This window comes from Cryptotermes secundus, unplaced genomic scaffold (assembly GCF_002891405.2).
Source record: "Cryptotermes secundus unplaced genomic scaffold, Csec_1.0 scaffold407, whole genome shotgun sequence".
Lineage (NCBI taxonomy): Eukaryota > Metazoa > Arthropoda > Insecta > Blattodea > Kalotermitidae > Cryptotermes > Cryptotermes secundus.
Genome location: NW_019741981.1, coordinates 2151046 through 2169730, shown reverse-complemented (window position 1 = coordinate 2169730; position 18685 = coordinate 2151046). Strand labels below are relative to the sequence as shown.

Below are 18685 nucleotides of genomic sequence, written 5' to 3'. Positions count from 1 at the left end.
CCGGCCCCGGGATCACTACATGGAAAAAATTGTTGACGAACGCATGAACTTCTGTGGCGTGAACTCTGCGGCCTCTATCGGACATTATATAAACTAAACGAATGACGATACAAGCTGAATCGATAAGATAGGTTGGTACTTTTATAATTTCACCGTTAGATTGAATATGAACGGCCTAAAAAGATCGTTTCTATTACAGCCGAACAAAGGAAGATAAGAGTAACGCTGAATCGGTTACATGTATACTCAAGACTGTATTGTATTAGAAATTCGAACTGCCAGTTGATAAAAGATAACGTTTTCGCTGTGCTTTACTAATTAAGCACTATGCCATTAAGGCGTTTAGTGGAGTGGGGCGGATTGTCTTAATCTGATTTGTGGTACGACCCCTGCATTTGCCTAGAACGGCAAAGGAAAACGTACAAAACCTCCATGAAAATAGTTTGTGTCCAAGCCGATATTCGAACTGGACATTTTCCAAACACAAGTCAGTAGCATTACCAACTGAACCAACTCATTCACTAGTGCCCGCGCCATAGCTCAAGCTGTTAGTCGCTGGCTTCCCACCGCGGCAGCCCGGGTTCGATCCCGGGTCTGGTCAAGTGGGATTTATGGTGGACAAAGTGGCGCTGGAGCAGGTTTTATCTGAGTACTTCGGTTTACCCCGCCAATCTCATTGCACCAATTTCTCCACAATCACCCTCACCTATCATCTGGGGCTAGTACAATAGGCCAGAAGTTGCCGCAGTACAAGGGACTTAGTCCCACCCCATTAGCAATATATATATAACTTATTCACAACAATTAATGTTGGATATGTTACAAAAATAACATTATTACCTCCTGTATGTGAGCCAGGATAGCGACTGGCTATGGGCTGGACGACTGTGGAGTCAGAGCTTGAGTCCTGGTAGAGTCAAGAATTTTCTCCACGTTGTCCAGACCAGCTCTGGGGTCCACCCAGCCTCCTATGCAATGGGTAAAAAATGCTCTTTCTCCGGGCGTAAAGCGGCCGGGGCGTGAAAGTGACCACACTTCCAGCTAGTGCCAAGTTCAAGAGAAAGTGGATCTACACATCCATTCCCTTATACTTCTTCATGGCATAGTGCTTAATTAGTTAAGCATGGGGATAACTTTATCTTAACCTTATATCCTATATCTGAAAAAATAGAATTTCAAAAAGGCCACTAAAATGAGGCTTAATTATTAGTCTTATTAATATATACAATATTATTATTATCTTAATTACATAGTATACCTAACTTAATGGACCTGAGCCCTTCTTGAGAAGCTACCAGTTGTGCAGCTACTCCAGAATATTCCAACATTTTTTGGAACCCGAAGGTTCATTACTGTGTTCATAAGACCGCTGCACTGGTCCCTATCCTGAGCCAAATCAATCCAGTCCATAGCACCCCATCCTATCTGAGACATATTTTAATATTATCCACCCACCTACATCTTAGTTTGTAAGTGGTCTCTTTCCTTCCGGCTTTCGGCCCCATTCATGCTATATGCCGTGCTCATCTCACCCTCCTTGGCTTCATCTTTCTAATTATACTTAGAGGAGAGTAAAAGTTATTAATCTCTTCATTATGCACTTTTCTCCAATCTCCTGTCACTTCACCTCACTTTGGTCCAAATATTCTCCTCGGAACCCTGTTCTCAAACACCCTCAGCCTATGTTCCTCCCTTAATGTCAGAGACCAAGTTTCACACTCATACACAGCCATGGGCAAAATTGTACTTTTGTATGTTCCAATTCTTAAGTTTTTAAAAAAGAGAGCAGAAGACAGAAGTTCTGGACTAAATGGTAACAAGCATTACCTGAATCCAGTACCTCAACTTCCTCCTGAGTTAAATTTTGAGTTGTTACTGACATTCCCAAATACTTAAACTATGCCACATTTTCAAAGGGTCTGTTAGCTATCTTCATGTCAATATTTTACCCTGCATTCTTCTGACAAGACAGCAACTTACATTTAGTTTCCTCTGCTGTTACTTCTATACCAACCTCCCCACGAGCGTCAATTAAAGTTTCTGTGTTTTTCTTTATGGTATCTATGTCATCTCCCAAAATGTTCACATCTCAGTTTCACTTAGCAGCTGATGTATCTCATTTAATTTCAGTTCCACCTTGTTTTTCTAGACCTTCCTAATGGCATATTCTAGAGCAGAATTCAAAAGCATCTCCTTGCTTTAGATCATTTTGGATAGGAAAATTATCAGACAAATATTTACCTATATGGACTTTACTACAGGTTTCATTCAAACACATTTTAGTCAGGCTAACTAGTTTCATGGGTACCCCAATTGTACAATACTTCCCTCCTAAATGAATCATGGGTTTTCTTGAAGTCTACGAACAGCTGATGTACTGTCTCACTGTACTCCCATTTTTCTCCAGTGTTTGACGAATGCAAAAGATCTGATGAGTAGTTGATCTGTTATGTCGAAACCACACTGATGATCCCCAATAATTTCATCTACGTATGGACTTAATCTTGAGAAGATACTGGATAAAATTTTGTATGAAGTTGATACAAATGATATCCCACGATAATTACTAGAGTCAGTTTTATCGCCCTTCTTGTAAATAGGTACAATAATAGACTCCTTCCACTGATCAGGCAATTCTTCCTTATTCCAAATAGAATTAATGAGTTTATAGTACACCTACAAATTTAAAGATAAAGTAATCATGTTATTAAGAGTATAACCATATCGTAACAGTTAATGAAATCTAAATATTTATAATCTATCAGATGGAATAATTTATATCACATGCATCAGAAACCAGTACTTATAAAAGAATCATTCATAAACTTCCCTACTGAATGGTGGTATTCTTTATTTTTTTTAGAAGATCGATGATTTGCCTTTTGAAGAGGGACTTGTTTCTGACTTTTTTGTGGGTGCAAATAATGCATCTGTTTTAAATGTTAGCCAGCAAAATTTGGCTTACTATTATAACACTGAAGCTTATGTATTATTGGCTGGAAGTCGCTATTTCTTGCATCATAAATGCTTTATGTATCACATGGATGACAGATTTGTATCATAAAATGGCCTATTTATCCTCTTTATATATCTACCCTTTCCTCGAATATATGTAACTTTTCTCTTATACAGTGAGGGAGTGGTTTCGTCTGTCAAAGTCACATTGCGACTGACGGTCAGTCAGTCAGTCAGTAAGTCTTGACACCAGATATTTATTGCTGTTTGACAGTTACAGTCTTGTTTTCATTGGGTGCCCTCTCTGACGAGAGGATGGGTCTGTATTTTGTATATGCTGCTGGTCCTTGCCAGTGCAGTCTCTTTTGGGTCTAAGTCTCTAGGGATTCGTGACAATATTTTACCGTCTCATTTGAGACTTCCCTTTTCGTCGCCTCCTATGACTCACAAGATCATGGTGGAGGGCTGCTGTTATATATAGACTCCAAACACACCACATAGAAAACACGGTCTCTATTGGTGAGGAAGCTTGTTTACTGCTTGGTTGCCTAGCAATAGACGTTCTATTGTTGTGTTAGTGTGTTGTGGGGATGTTTATAGGCCCGTTGCCTAGCCATGGTCTTCCACATGTTCATTGCTATTCCAGCTTTTTAGGACGTGTTTACCCAGCCACTGCTTAGAAATGGCCCATATGTCACAGTACCAAGAATTCCACAAATTTAATTTGCTCTTAACTTCTTCATGATGGGAGTTCTGATTCATCTCTGCCACATTTTTTAAAGATTTATTAACTGCCTTTATATTATCTTTCTGTCATGCACTCTGATGATGACAATTGAATACATACTTCGTTTAATCTGGGTTTACTTTTCTGGCATGTAATAGAACTTCCATACAAATTACTCCTTATCTCTAAAAGGATGAATACAGCTCAGAAATTGCTCAGGCAAAATATTAAAATCTCATGAGTTTATTACAATAAGTGGCCATTTGGCTCGTTGATATTTAAGCAACAATGTCATTGCTATTCCAGAAAACGTTTAAGTACTACTACTTCATTAGTTAACAAAGTGTATGACCACACATATTATATTAGAAGAGAAAGTGTACGATTCAACCGGCCTTGGACTGCAACCAATAATCATAGGTATTTTACATTAATAAAGCAATTTGATTTAAGAGAATAGAATTTCTATCAAGTGTAACCAGTTTAATATAAAAATACATAAATACACTAGTTACACTTGATGGAATTAGAGGGAGGACTTTTACTTTGCTGACTGGTTCCATGGCTCTGCTCTTCATAGTGACAGGTGAGCTGCTCACTGCAAGGCATGTAGGAATTTTGCATGCCTCACGGCCGATAACATTCGGAATGAAGTAGTTACAATTCACAGATCACAGTAAGTGTTGAAAATGCTGGCCCTGTACATGTAGGTATCTTTCACAATTAACTGTTTGTTAAGAACACAATAACAACACATCAGACACCAATTCTCAATGGATGGAGAGGGACTTCGTAGGTTATATGTGGATTCTGTGAACTAGAGTAGTGATTATTTTATGTATTTATGTATCCCTGTAAGAGAAACCATGCTTCATCAGAAAAGAATGTCAACTGCAGATCCATTTCACCTTCGATGACCCACTGTAGAAACCAATAAAAAAAAATCAACCCTTCTAGCTGGATCATGCATGCGTGAATTATTTTTGTTTTGTAGGGTTGAAGCTTTAGCATTGTGTTGCCGTTCTTGCATTAGGCTTTGACACTCCAGTCTCTTGAGCTAGACGTTTCAGTGATTTCTAGGTGTATATTCCAGTCTGACCCCTATCATATCTAACTTCTCCTCAGTTAGCATTCAGCAGGGGCTTATGTTTTTGTTTCTTGTCTATTAAGAGTCCTGTTATAAATTTATTCACCAAATTTTGAATTGTTTGTCTGCTGGACACTCTTTCATCATAAAATTTTTGTATTTTCTAGCAGATCCATATTTCACATGGGTGATATACACAAATAACTTCCACCCATGAACTGCACTGCTCCCTGTGAAACACTATGCCATCAAGTATATTGATTCACAGGCAAAATTTGTATGCACCTCACAGCAAGCAGTGTACCTACCGCTGTGAACCAGCCAACGAAGTCATGTGTAAGAAACTGTCACCACAAAGTTATCTAGCAAATTGCAGCTAGAGTGCATCACTCTGTGCGACTGTGATGATGTTATCCTAATGCATACCGTTCCCTGACAGCAGACTGTCAATGAGCAGTATTACTGTTCATTTTTGGAACACAACCTGCGACCAGCTTTGAGAAAGAAGCGGCGGCGACACTTTCTGCAGAACCAACCCATCATTTTGCAGGCCAATGCTTGGCTGCATGCAGCGCACGCTGTGGCTGATTTGTTCGATCGATGGAGCTGGGAAGTGCTGTACCATCCACCATACTCCCTGGACTTAAGCCCTTGTGACTTTGACTTGATTCCTAAGATGAAGGAACCACTTCGTGGCATTCGCTTCAGGACTGTTCCAGAGATTCTTCAGGCAGTAGACCGCTCCATTCGAACTATCAACACAACAGGCGCTGCTAAAGGTATCCTATGACTTCCACATCACTGGCAAAGGGTTGTACATAATGCTGGTGAGTATACTGAAGGACAGTAAAACTTCAAAATATTTTGTATTAACTGTAAATAAATAGTTGCCACTATTAAAGTTCGAACCCTCGTATTTCATTTCATTTACATTATAATACCTCCAAATATTTTATAATAATGAGAGTAGAGCAACATTCGAGGTACAGGGACACAAATGTAACTGACATGACAGAGAATGTTTTGTAAAGGGGCTGTAAGAAGCATTAGCAAAATGAGGTAGGGGCTAAACATGGTACTTCCTCTAAGCAGAAATATTTAGAATGCAAGAAAGTCTACTGTGAGTTGTTTAATCACGAGAAAAAGAGTGTGACCTGAAAATGAATCCATCCATAAATATTTTAGCTGGTTAAATGAGTATTACAGGTGCAAAAAAGTGATGTCTTGTCAAAAGCTCTTCTTTGTGCCATCTGAACTCAAAGGTCTTATGAATGAAAAGGAACGATTTAAAATAGCACTGAAATACTTAAATACACGTTCATTCTACTCTGTTGATGAATACCTATTGTCTAGAAAATAACTTATGTATCTTGAAATAGCCCTGTGTGTAGTCACTGTGTATTCTTGGTTTCTCTTGTGTGAGAACTCCATTGGGTCTGTACATATGTTTTGTATTTATATGACATATTCCACATCCTACAGTCATTTTGACTAACTTTGGATCCATGCAATGTAATGTAATATATGCAGTGCATATATGTTATTTTAGATTTGGTGTGAATACTGTGGAGAAGGGAACCATCTTGCCCCTGGCAGAAATCACACAACTGTTGTCCAGCCCACAGCCTGCTCACTATCCCAGCTTCCCTTACTCAGTTATATATCAACAGCATAACATACATGAAATAAAGATGTAAATTTACCTGTGCCTGAATCAGTATAACATGAAGGGGATATGAGAGGCTTGGTGGTAAAGATCTGTGCATTTTTGACATAGACATTAGAAGTTCCAAGAACTTTATTCCAAGAGAAACAGACCTTGGTGTTCAGTGGATAAGAGACTGGGTGAACCTTCTCCTCAAAGCTGGTTGGGACATGGTAGTGGAAGAAACATCTAGCACCTATCAAGAAATGAATCCCAGACCTTCAGCTTGCAACCCAACATATTAACTGAGGTATCTACTGTAGTGGTTTAAATTATGAAGTCTTTAAACTGCATATACACAAATAAAAACACAATCAGCATATCACATACTACAGTGGACCCCACTTACTCTGATTATGTTGGGACAGAGCTTAATTGATAACAAAATCTGGCTGATAACAATAACCAATGAAACAAGAATGCGGCTGTTTGGCATTCTTTATTTATGCAGAGTGGAAATGTGTACATAAAATGGTGGAAGTGGACAGAAATAAAACTTTAAAATCGAGAAATATAAAATAATTTAAACTGACTATCCACTATTTCTATCAGAAAGTCATCAACATTGTTTCTGGAAATTTGTATATACCATTAAAAACAAACAACAAAAATACCAAACTTAAGAATTAGAAAAATTCTATTGTCTTTTCTGAGAAGGTTCATATTCATGTCAGAGCTCAAGAACAGACTAGGATGTTATGTAATCACTTCCACTGCACAGGCCTCAAGGCCATGATAAGGCAAAAAAAAGTGATAACAATAACTCAGCACTGATTATAATAAATGTTGGTTTTTCTATGTATTAGTAGTATATATCTAACTGGGACTTCATAAAAGTGATGTTACATGAATGAAAACATTATTCCTGATTCCAAAACGCAGCGTTCACTGTACATAAAACAGAGATAGAATAAATAACTAAATGTTTACAAAATGCTAAAATAATTGTATTTCAAGTCACAAAACTTGATACATAGTTGCCTTCAAAGATGGCCAAGTAAATTTCAACAGTTGTGTACACATCCAAATACACAAATTCAACAATCTCTGAGGAAATAATTTCATGGCTTAACAACTGACAGTAACTTATAAACTTCCCATATACCGTATTTCCAATATTAACCCTTTTAATAGACTAAATTAAAGTTCCTATATTGCACGTATACATACACTTTGGTGAAATGTCCAACCCAGCACAAAACAATGGTGTACTTAACCTCACTTAAGAAGTCCAGCATATCTACTTCATGCACAAGTAACAAGGAAAGAAAACTGAAAGCTCTTGTAAAATATATCATACTCATCCAAATATTTGACCTACACAGAAGAGAAATGTAAAATATTAATAATTTTTCTTAACCACTGAAGACATAATTTTAAACAGCTTTATGATCTTATTTTATTTCTTTGCAAGATCTAATTTTTGACAAGCAACTAAAAACACTTCAAGTTCAAATACAGAGTTCAGTGAATCCCATGCTTATACCCTCATACTTAAGAGTACATGGTGTGATGTTATGCTGGCTGGTTATAAGAAATGAAAGCTCAGGGGTGGTGAAAATGAAGCACTAGTGGAATGGCAACAGGCAAAAGAAAAACAAAATTTCTGAAAATTTTCAACATTTAATCTTTCAGTGTGGTTTCATGTATGCTGTAAGTCAGGCATTTAAATGTCTTATTCATGGTTTCATGTATACAGTAGACTCAACTGCATGCTTAATTTCTCTGCCCTAACACTGGGGAATGAAATATTCAATTGAGATAGGATCTGCATCAAGAAATGATAAAACGAATGACCTCTCTGTTTATGTATCAGTGACCTTAGTTACTGTGCAGCTGACAACTGAGACTCTAAATATCTGACATCACAATCATCATGGCCAGGCCATCAACCAGCTGTGCACTTACAGAGTTCAAAATTAGTGAAGTTGTAAACGAAGTTCTGGGCAATGTAGCTCAGGTGATAATAGTGGCTCTGATGATGATTACATCCAATTAGTGACTCCGTGAGCATGCGCAATTAGTGACAGTTACAGTGTAAATGATGGTAATGAACAAACAACTGTGCCACACGGTGTATGAATAGGAGGTACGCCAATGAAGTTTGTGTGGCAAAATACTAGCACATTATCTGCAGTATGGGAAACAATTTGTGGTATCCATGGTCCACAGTTTGACAGATCTAATTTGTGATACAGTGGACATATTTGAAAGCAGTCTTGATACAGCTATTATGCAGCTAACAGTAAATAAAATGAAGAAATATGCACAGCAGAAAATTTTGATAAGTTCTTGTCCTCTGGCATGTCATTTTAGACTTAAGTAGCAGGAAAATGTCAGTAGATGAAATTCACATGCTTTAAGTTAAGTTTATGTGGATGGGTATAATACAATAGCCAACATTTACATGGTACTATTCAAAGAACTACCTGCTGTTTACTGCTTTTCTGTCAAGAACTTTGCAATTGGAAAAGCTGAAGTAATACAAAACTTCATTTATGACAGTAAAAGAGGAATAAAATTCAAGGCCCTCCAAAACTTTTAAAAATTTAAACAGCAACTCAGTATATGAATAACTAAGTTTTAATGTGCGCCCCCCAAATCAAACATAGCAATACATCACTCCTTGACTCTATGGAAGGGCTGTATACCATCCAGGCAAGACACACAAGGTCAGGCAAAATAAGTAATATGGCTAATTTTTTAAAAATTTACTTTAAGAGCTGCAGATATTAGCAACCTATAATTTTTCAATGTGATCTCCTTCCAATTCTTTACAATGTTCCCCATGCTTCTGCCAATGATCAAAACAGTTTTTAAAATCCTGAACAGGAATGTCTATCAACATTTTTTCACGGATGATTTAAATGTCCTCAACATCAGAGAAACCCTTTCCTTTCAGTACACTCGAGTTCTGGAAAGAGCCAGATGTCAGCTGGAGCCAAGAAAGGAGAGTACAATGGCAGAGATGACTTTTCCTGCTAAAAACTGTGACACACGAAGTGAGGAATGTGCCATCACAGTGTCGTGGTGAAGAATCAATGACCTATCTCTCCGTAACTCTCCTCACTTGTGCCTCATGGCATCATAAGTCTTTTCAACACCTTCATGAAGAATGTCTAAGTAACAGTGGACCCTTTAGGTACAAAATCAAAGTTAATGATACCCTAATGTCAAAAAATCAGATCAAGATTATTTTGATTTTGGATTTTGACATTCATGGCTTCTTTGGCCAGGGGATTCACCATAAACTGATTTTAACATCTCTTAACATTTCACTTGGTGATTTCTGCAGTTTAACACAAAAATGCATATTCATTCTCTGTTCCATCATATGCTCCATTTTCACATTTGCACCAAGTTGATGACAGTCGTCTAACAAGCTACTGTTCAATAAATACCTTATCAAAACCTTCCATCTGAGCTCTGTCTTGTTGTATCGCCTAACATTCCAAGTAAAAGCATCACCAGATTGTCCGGCATGAAATTAAAAATTAGTCTTCACACTTATTTGCCTGCTCTTGTACTGCTAATGGCTGCCAAGTTCGGTATATCATTCAGAATCTGTAAATCTAGCATACACTATGTTTAGTGGGTTCTGTTGACAGAGGGCATAGCATGAGACTTGCAAATCAATATGTGAATGCAGATGCAAACGAAACATTGGCGACTGCCACGAAGCTGGTGGAACGATTTAATATCTGCAGTAATGGCATAAAATACAATTTTTTAAATTTATTCATTTATTTTTTATAGGAAAATGGTCTTTACTTTCTGAATGACCTACACAGCAGTACTGGAGGCAGTGGCTGCAGTGGCAGTGGTAGTAACAACAGAGGAAAATTAAATAAATCACTGAGCCAGAAAACAATGAAACTGTTTAAAACAAGAAAATGTTAGGATGTTACGATCCATTCATAATGCAGGGTTAAAATTTGAATGTACAATTAAAGTACTTAGGAATCAGGACTGAGTCCTATACTCCCAAGTGTGATGTTAAAATGAAACATGAATGCCACTATATACCAAATTATCTAATATTTCTAGAGAACTAATAAAGAACTTAAATAAGTAAATCTCCTTACATGGAACTGGAAAGAGTGTAAGATGCTATAAAACTTCTACAAACCATCTAACTGAAAGGGGCATATTCCGACCCTTCTCATATTGAGAACTTCAGCACATTTTCCTTTTACATTTTCATAGAAAGTCTGCAGGTTGCTACAAATGTTTAAATTAAAGTGTTAAGAGATGTCCTTTTACTGGTGTCAAATACCAAGAACATGCAGAGAAGCACTCATCTGATTTACCATATTTTGTTCTTAGCATGAACATGTAAACCGTAGAGGAAACATTACATCACCTTCAGGCATTAAATACTCGTAGACAATTTACCTCTTTTCAACTTCTTCAGCTAAAACAATCTGTTCTAGAATACAATTCATTCAAAGAAAATGTAAAATAAAAAGGCATAAATAATACAGTAGAAAATAAAGATCAAGTTGCCTCTGTGTTTAAGAATCACAATGGCGAAGTGGAGATAAGGCTCCATCCAATTTTAACCTTGGCACAAGATGGATGTGAGATTCACACTCCAGAAATAGGCCTGTCAAGCAATACAGTAGGAAAACCCTGTCATATAGATGAACAGTTTTTTACAGAGCTAATCAGCTTAAGTAAAATTTCATCACCATACAAGTGGTAACAATGGCAGGACAGCAGCGTGACCTATTACTGTATACTTTATGTTCATTTTTACTTCCACCTTTCACATCACATTTCTCTTCTCCTCTCAGTTGTATATGTATGTTTATATGTATCTATGTACATACACTGTGCCTGAAAAATAATAATGGGGTTCAGAAGGCTCTGTCTTGAAACACACATAAGGCATCACACTGAATGTTGTACCTTCATATTCCTCCACTCAAATAGTTTCATGTGTGGCCACCAGGGTCATTATGTTGTACCACTACATTCCCTCACTCCCCAGTTTAGTACCCTGCACCATTTCCTGGAAGATGGACTGGCAAGGGTGTTTCAATTCTGTGACCACCTTGGAGCTCCAATTTGACACCACATGATTCTTTCTTTCTGGGACCATGTAAAGGATTATGTTTATATGGAAAAAATTCAACACCTGATTACTTGAAAGCAAGATTATGAGAAGCTGCTGAGCAGGTAACAAGAGATATGCCACAGCGTGTATGGCAAGAAGTGGAATATCGATTGCATATATGCAGGGTCATGAACGGTGGACATGTGGAAACTTACTAATTATGTTCAAGAATATTTAAGGAACACTATGAAATAAAATAGTGATTTGTTGAATACGTTTCTCATTTTTCTAAACGTTGGTTCTCGAACCCCTACCATCATTTTTAGACACTCTGTATGTATGTATGTATGTATGTATGTATGTGTGTGTATATATATATATACACACGTTCTTCAAGAACCAATGTGCATTTGCTTCTTTTGTGTGATACACCCAGTGTACACCTACTATCAACTCTATATTCATGAACAAATTCCATATTGTATGGATAGATACATTATACAATGGCATGAAATGTTAAACTGAACTAAACAAGAAGTCAGCATGATTTTTAAGATTAATCTTAATATTACGCTAGAGACTTCACAACAGTTAAAAAAATCTGCTCTGATAAGGGGTCTCAAGTTCAAACATTAAAACTCCAATATAATAAAAAAATAAATGTTCAAAATTGAGTACATTCTCCCACTATTTTATGACATGGTAAGTTTGCCTTTCCTTTTCATAAAGCACTTCACCACAAAACATTCACACAAATTATTCACCCAATTACCCAATTAATTTCATGATCCAAATTCTTCTGTGTCGGTATCTATTGGTTTAAATTGAACAGATCCTCGTCCATCCATCTGAAGATAGTACTGCAACAGTAATGTCATACTTTCAGGATTAAACTACTAAGCAAAGGGAATTAAAATCCTCACATGGCAATCTCTCAGAATTTGAAGTGGAGGTTTTAAATTCTAACTGCACAATATCAGGGAAAAAATACATTTCTGCTCTTTACTGACGAGCTTGCTTTTGCTGCTCAAGAAAATCAGCCAAATTAGTCATGAATACAATAATTATACAAACCCATGCTACAAAATTTCTGACAACACAAAAAGTTCAGCATTTCACATACAGATGAGAAAAATAATACTGACCACGAATGTGTGGAGCTGGTAATGGATGCAAAATTATAAAAGCATCAATATGGTCTGCTGAGACTTCAAACAAAAAGTAGAAACATAGACCTGCACCTGACATATAATACTGCATGACATGTGAAGTTGTTCTGCTATGAGGAGAATGATGTTTTCACCATGTTAGAAGTTTGTACTGAAGTAAAATGGCAAAGTTTATTAGACCATACAGTCAGATAAATTGTTCAGAGCCTCAAACGATTTCAGTCACTGCCCTTTGAATGACGGAACCTGGTGATGTTCAGCAAGTAGGGTTGCTATGGCAGCACAGATGAGCAACAATACTAGCAGATGTTTATTTTGAGAAACAATATAATAAGCAACATCTTTTTAACCTAATTTGTTACTCTGATCCTATATATGCATAAACAAATGGAAATTCAGATATAAAAACTGTGTTTTGGGAAATCCTTGGCCATCTTCTCAACCAAATATTGTAGACCTATACAAATTCAACTAAAATAAGGAACTAGCAACTTAATAAAAAAACAAGTGTCTTGTATGAGAGATAAAAAAGGGTAAAATTGTCCCTGTGTATAATTAGTTAAGCACTATGATGACACTGTAGAAGTTACGCATGAGAAGACAGCAAACTTTGCAACTAATTTGTTGACAATAAATCAGCCCAAGCCTGTTATGTTTGTGGGGAAACACCAAAAAAATTAATCAACAATTGTTCAACAAAGACCTATCCGAAGTATGTTTGTTTTTGGTGTGTCCACTTTCCACATCTGGGCTCCTTTGGGGGGGGGGATGCCTGTTGCATACAAAGAATGCATGTGGAAACTTAGTGTATCCCAGTAGAGATTATACCTCACAATCTTGTCCGTGGTCTTTACTGAAGACAAACGTAGTTCAGTGCCAAACAAAAGTTAACACGTTCATTACTGTTCTGGCATATACAGCATTTGACACTAGTTTGGTATGTATTGTAATTACCTCATGGTGCTTCCAGAGTGAACGTCTATGGCTGACAGTGAAAAGTGTAATACCAACTTCCCGGCAATACTGATACATGCTGCCTTCTACATCTACACTTACAGCAGACGTACATTCATCTAAAATTGCGAACTGTGGCTGGTGGTAGAATAACCGAGCCATCTGTAACATAGGGAGAAATTAATGAATAACTTTGTGCCTATTGTACTGCAGGAACCTTCCACAGTGCATCACAGACAACTCCCGCAATGTACCAAAAGTAGGCGATATTTATATGCTACAGCTTGTGGCCTGGTTGTCTGCACATAAGTGCTACTCAATCAGCGCTCATAACTGCAGGTCGACTGCCAACTGGTCCATGTACTGCCCAGTGGTAAGGGTACAAAAATTTGGGCCTCCAACAGGCTAGTTGCGGTCACACCTATTGTCTCTACACTGCCAGCAAGAGATCACCGCAGCTGCAACTCTCCAGTAACAGCACCAACTAACTTTGCTGGCACACTCACCGTAGCTCCGCTAGCCAGCCAGACTCACCGCTACGCCGTCACCTTGCAATCGCCGAGTGGCAGCAAAAGAAGAACACCAGACTAGACACAGCTAGACAAATGGCCCTTTAGGGGCCTCCATTCAGCACCATTATCACTAGACTGGGATAACCGCTACAAAAAGTCTCCACCAGTATTCTTCAGACATGGTCCCAACTAGTCTGTGATACCCGTTCTAAGCGCAACAAACATTTGTTGTTATAGTTTCAAGTGGTTGTCTCAGTGAACATTGACATCCCACAGTACTTTAGTCATGAGTTACAAAAGTGATGAGGAACATTCTGCCATAACATGACTCAAAAGGGTGTACTCCACACCATCATTGTCCTCCTTCTCCTCCTCTCAACAACAAAACAACAATCATTATCACCAACATCAAAGTCTGAACCTCCCGATCCGTTCTGTGCTCTATAAGATAGATGGATCCTTTTAGTGTAACTCAGTAATACAGCATACAAAATTACCAATGCTGTTCTTTGAGATTCATTAAACTTAAAAACAGAACTACTGAAATGAAAATTTGTGAAAGTTTCATATCATATTTCAATGAAATTTGTGAAACAGTGTATGCAATACACACCATTATGCACACTAGACTTGTTATGGAATAATATTGCTGAAAATGGGAACTGCATGGAAGAGTTTGCAGGAAACATCAAAAAGACACTTATGTGCTTATGTAAATCACAGTTTAATAATGTATCAGTAGTTGACCATGGAACTGTGTGAACCTGTGCATCAAACTGTGGTGAAGTCTACCATATAAAATTATAACAATATCTGCAAAGAGCTTATGGAGTATATGCAAAAGTCCACTTATAGACTTACATAAACCAGGCTTTATTATGGATCAATGTGGCTGAAAATCAGTATTGCTCAACAAATTTTCCCAAAAGTCTGCCATATAAAATTCAAAGATATAAGCACTGACTTTAGGTCATAGACAGGACTGACCAACATGACCTCCAAATATAGTTCTTCTTCTCTCTCTCTCTCTTTTGAAAAGAAATAAAAAAAAAAAAAAAGAGGAAGGATCAAATACCAGATCGTAACAATGAAATTGATATTGTACTGAATACATTCTGAAGTTACAGTAGAACCCCAATTTTGGGTTTCTCACTGTAAGTTTTCTGTATTCTGTGTTAATTTTTGTGGTCTTAGTCAAAACCCCAACATATAACTTTCCATGAATTAGTGTTTTCATTTTAGTATCTTACTCCCATCTAATGAATAAAATTCCAACCCATATCTCAGTTTAGTATTGCATGTACCAGAAAGGAAAACAAAATTTCTGCCATATATTTCCTGAGTTAAAAACTTAAGGGTCATCTTGAATTTGAGTAAGAAAATTACGTTCATTTTTTAAAATTCTTTAAGCTGTTAGTGTGTTCTGTTTCTAAGCTGCAGTAAATGCTGACATTCACATCATATCACACCAACAGTATAGCAAGTGAGAAAGACAGAAATATAAATATTTTTCAAGATTAGGAACCACAAACTACAACAAGTTTGCCCAGAGCTATTAACACTATGAATCAAAGAAGATGTAATTCCTTATGAAGAGTTACTGAAGTAAAAGTGATGAAGATGGAAATGGTGAAGATACGGATGGTGCAAGCATAATGCACCCCAGATGATGAGAGACTGTGCCCTTCCCTCCACTAAAGATAGTTTAACTTTCCGAAAACGTTGTCACAATAGCACAAAATCCCAGACACTGTAACAAAAACTGTGATGGTGCATGTATCTTAAAACAACAATCAAGAGACAGTAATAAAAATATAGATCATCTAGCTACAGCAACTGCACTATCACTACTGGCTTGGGGTTATAGAATCAGATGATGCTAGTGCTTGAAGTTTACAGTTTTATTCACAAGGCTGTATGACATGTTTAGATGACTGCCAATTGCTGGTCATGACACAGGTTTTATTTTGTATCATCCTCACTTGAAAATGAAAACAGAACCAATTTCTGAAACACGGTAGTTTTAACCCTATGACAGCAAAGCCCCACAGTAGGTGTACCAGCTTTATGTCGAGGCTTCTTAACAGTAAATGCTATGCAACACAAAGACTGACAATTCTTCTGCAGATCATCTTCGAATAGCTAGAGATGTAGATAGCATGAAAGCATCATCTTTCCTCTCTACACCTGATGCTATCTACTGAGAGAAATGATCTACAAAGTGATTAACACTGAGCCCATCTCTTCAGCTCTGGCAGTTTTAACACAAGTATGCAGAGCCTAATTAATTAGTTTGTGGCATGCAGAGTTAAAACACTTTGGATAAATGACAAAGAACTCACAGCTATTCTCTGTTTTTCTCCACCAGAGAGCACATCAATCCAGTCTGCAATGGCATCCCAGCCTCCTTCACGAGAGAGCAGGTAGGACAATTTGACACGTTCTAAGTGGCTTGCAAGGTCATCATCTGTCTGGCCCCTATGTAATGCCTCTTCACGTGTATGAGGATAGATCACCTAACACAGACAGAATGTTGGATCTGAGGTTCTCACAGAGGTGGCTATGAAGAGTGGTCTTCTGAGTTGTAACACCAAGTAGCTCAGAGACAGTCCAACACTTAGGAGGAACATATTGTGTTCATCTTCTGGGTCCAAGAGTAAGCCAAACAAGAAATCAGCAGAAGTAGGTTTTTTGCTTTGTTTACTCTTCAACCCTGAAGATGCAAGCAGTATGTTGCTCCAAATTGTTGGGATGTGCCAAAACTACAGGGTTTTACAACCCTGAAGGATGTACACACTGAATAATGGAGTATAAGTGGAGTAAGAACAGAACAGGATACATAATGGCAATTCATAATTCTAGGATATACTTTCTGGTGATCGCTGGGCAGACAATTTGGAGCAGAAAATGTAAACAAATCGTTGTTTGAGTCATGACATTATGCCACTTTTAAAGAAAATTGTTAACTGTCTATTCACACACACACATTTGGTTAGTTACATTCGACATCTTCATTTATTACATTTTAATAACAACGAATGAAAAGCAATGATTCCAAGTTATTAGCTCTTTCCAGTTTGAATTGTACATTATGTTTAACACACCGGTCTGTTGAAAGAGTCATGATTTGCACACAGCTCTACCTATTTCCTCACCAGAACAGCTCAAAGTTCCCTCTTCCAGCTTGCATGCACTCTTCACTGTGATGTCAAATGGACTGCTGACATGAAAGAGTTGTCTAGTTTAACCCCTAATGTCTGTTGTTGTGTCTACCAGGTTATGACTGATCAGGTCATCCAAATCTTGTACTTCTATACCATAAACGTTTTCTTTGATGCATCCACATAAGAAAAACATAAGTGCGTTCAGATCAGGAGATTACAAAGGTCAGAATCCCACAATTAATCCATGTGTTTCAAAAATTGTTTTTCAACTGTTTCCCTTGATACAACTGCAGCACTTCCATCACAAAAGCTGCGTTTGAAATGCATATCAGTATACAATGCACCAGTAATCATGCCATCTCATTTTGCTGCTATAACTATCAGTGCTTTGGTGTTAGAAGTAATGTGAGCCACAAGCAAATGCAGTACAAGTTCCATCTTGCAATGTTAAGAAGGCTCCATGACATGAATATATAAAGGAGGGGATAAGACTGAAGTTTGAAATGCAGTAATTCTGAACTGGTGGTTAAACTGGGTAACTGTTTTGTTTACATTTTCTGCCCCAAATCATCTCTGCACCTACCTCCTAACATTTGGCAAAGGACTCTGAATGACCCAGAACACACATACACATACAGTGAAATCTCTATTTAATGAATCTCCGGAGGAATGACTTTTAAGTTGATGTGAAGCTTTCAATAAATGGGGATTATGCAAAGTTCACTGCATGTGCACACAGTTTATCTCCTTGTCAGATTTACTGTCCATAGTTTTGATAAATTAAACATAACCAGATGCAGAAAATCTCTCCATCTAAATAAATACAATTACATTATCAATAATATAAAACTAATTTCTAAAACAATCACTGAAGTATGAAATACACTGTTTCTACAAAATACACAATAACACAAAATTAATTTCTAAAATGATTACTGACATATTAACACATTGCAGACCGGATGGGCCATATGGCCCTCTACGTTTCCAAGCGTTGCAGACCGGGCGGGCCATATGGCCCTCTATGGTCACGTTATGTTGCAAAACGCCATATATCGCTGTGTGGCTTCGTTGAATCGTAACTACTGCGTAGATGACCTCGGGAATGATTGCTACCTTATCTAGTAACTCGACCAGAGTCATTTCCTGTCACAACCTAAACAAAATTGGCTTTGTTCTAATCCAAGCTTGCACGTATGAACCACGCAGCTACCAGTTCAACATGGCTCAGAGACGAAAGCAGTTGCGATCTCTCGGAGGACAGGAAATATTAGATATGTTCTCCGATGAGCTATCAGATTTGCCAACTGCTTCGTCTTCTGATAGCGAGGCCATTATCAGTGACAGTGACAG

At 37.6% G+C, this 18685-nt stretch overlaps 1 protein-coding gene across 1 annotated transcript in view; it reads right to left on the bottom strand.

Moving 5' to 3' along the window:
* Positions 1–6894: 6894 nt before the first annotated feature.
* The window catches only part of LOC111872909 (ATP-binding cassette sub-family D member 3), a 66941-nt gene continuing 55150 nt past the window's right edge, over positions 6895–18685 (bottom strand). The window contains exons 14-16 of the mRNA XM_023867186.2: positions 16511–16684; positions 13657–13818; positions 6895–12393 (exon numbers count right to left, since the gene is read on the bottom strand). Coding sequence (XP_023722954.1) covers positions 12316–12393; positions 13657–13818; positions 16511–16684 — 414 coding nt within the window. The 3' untranslated portion in view covers positions 6895–12315. The remainder of the gene's footprint in view (positions 12394–13656; positions 13819–16510; positions 16685–18685) is intronic.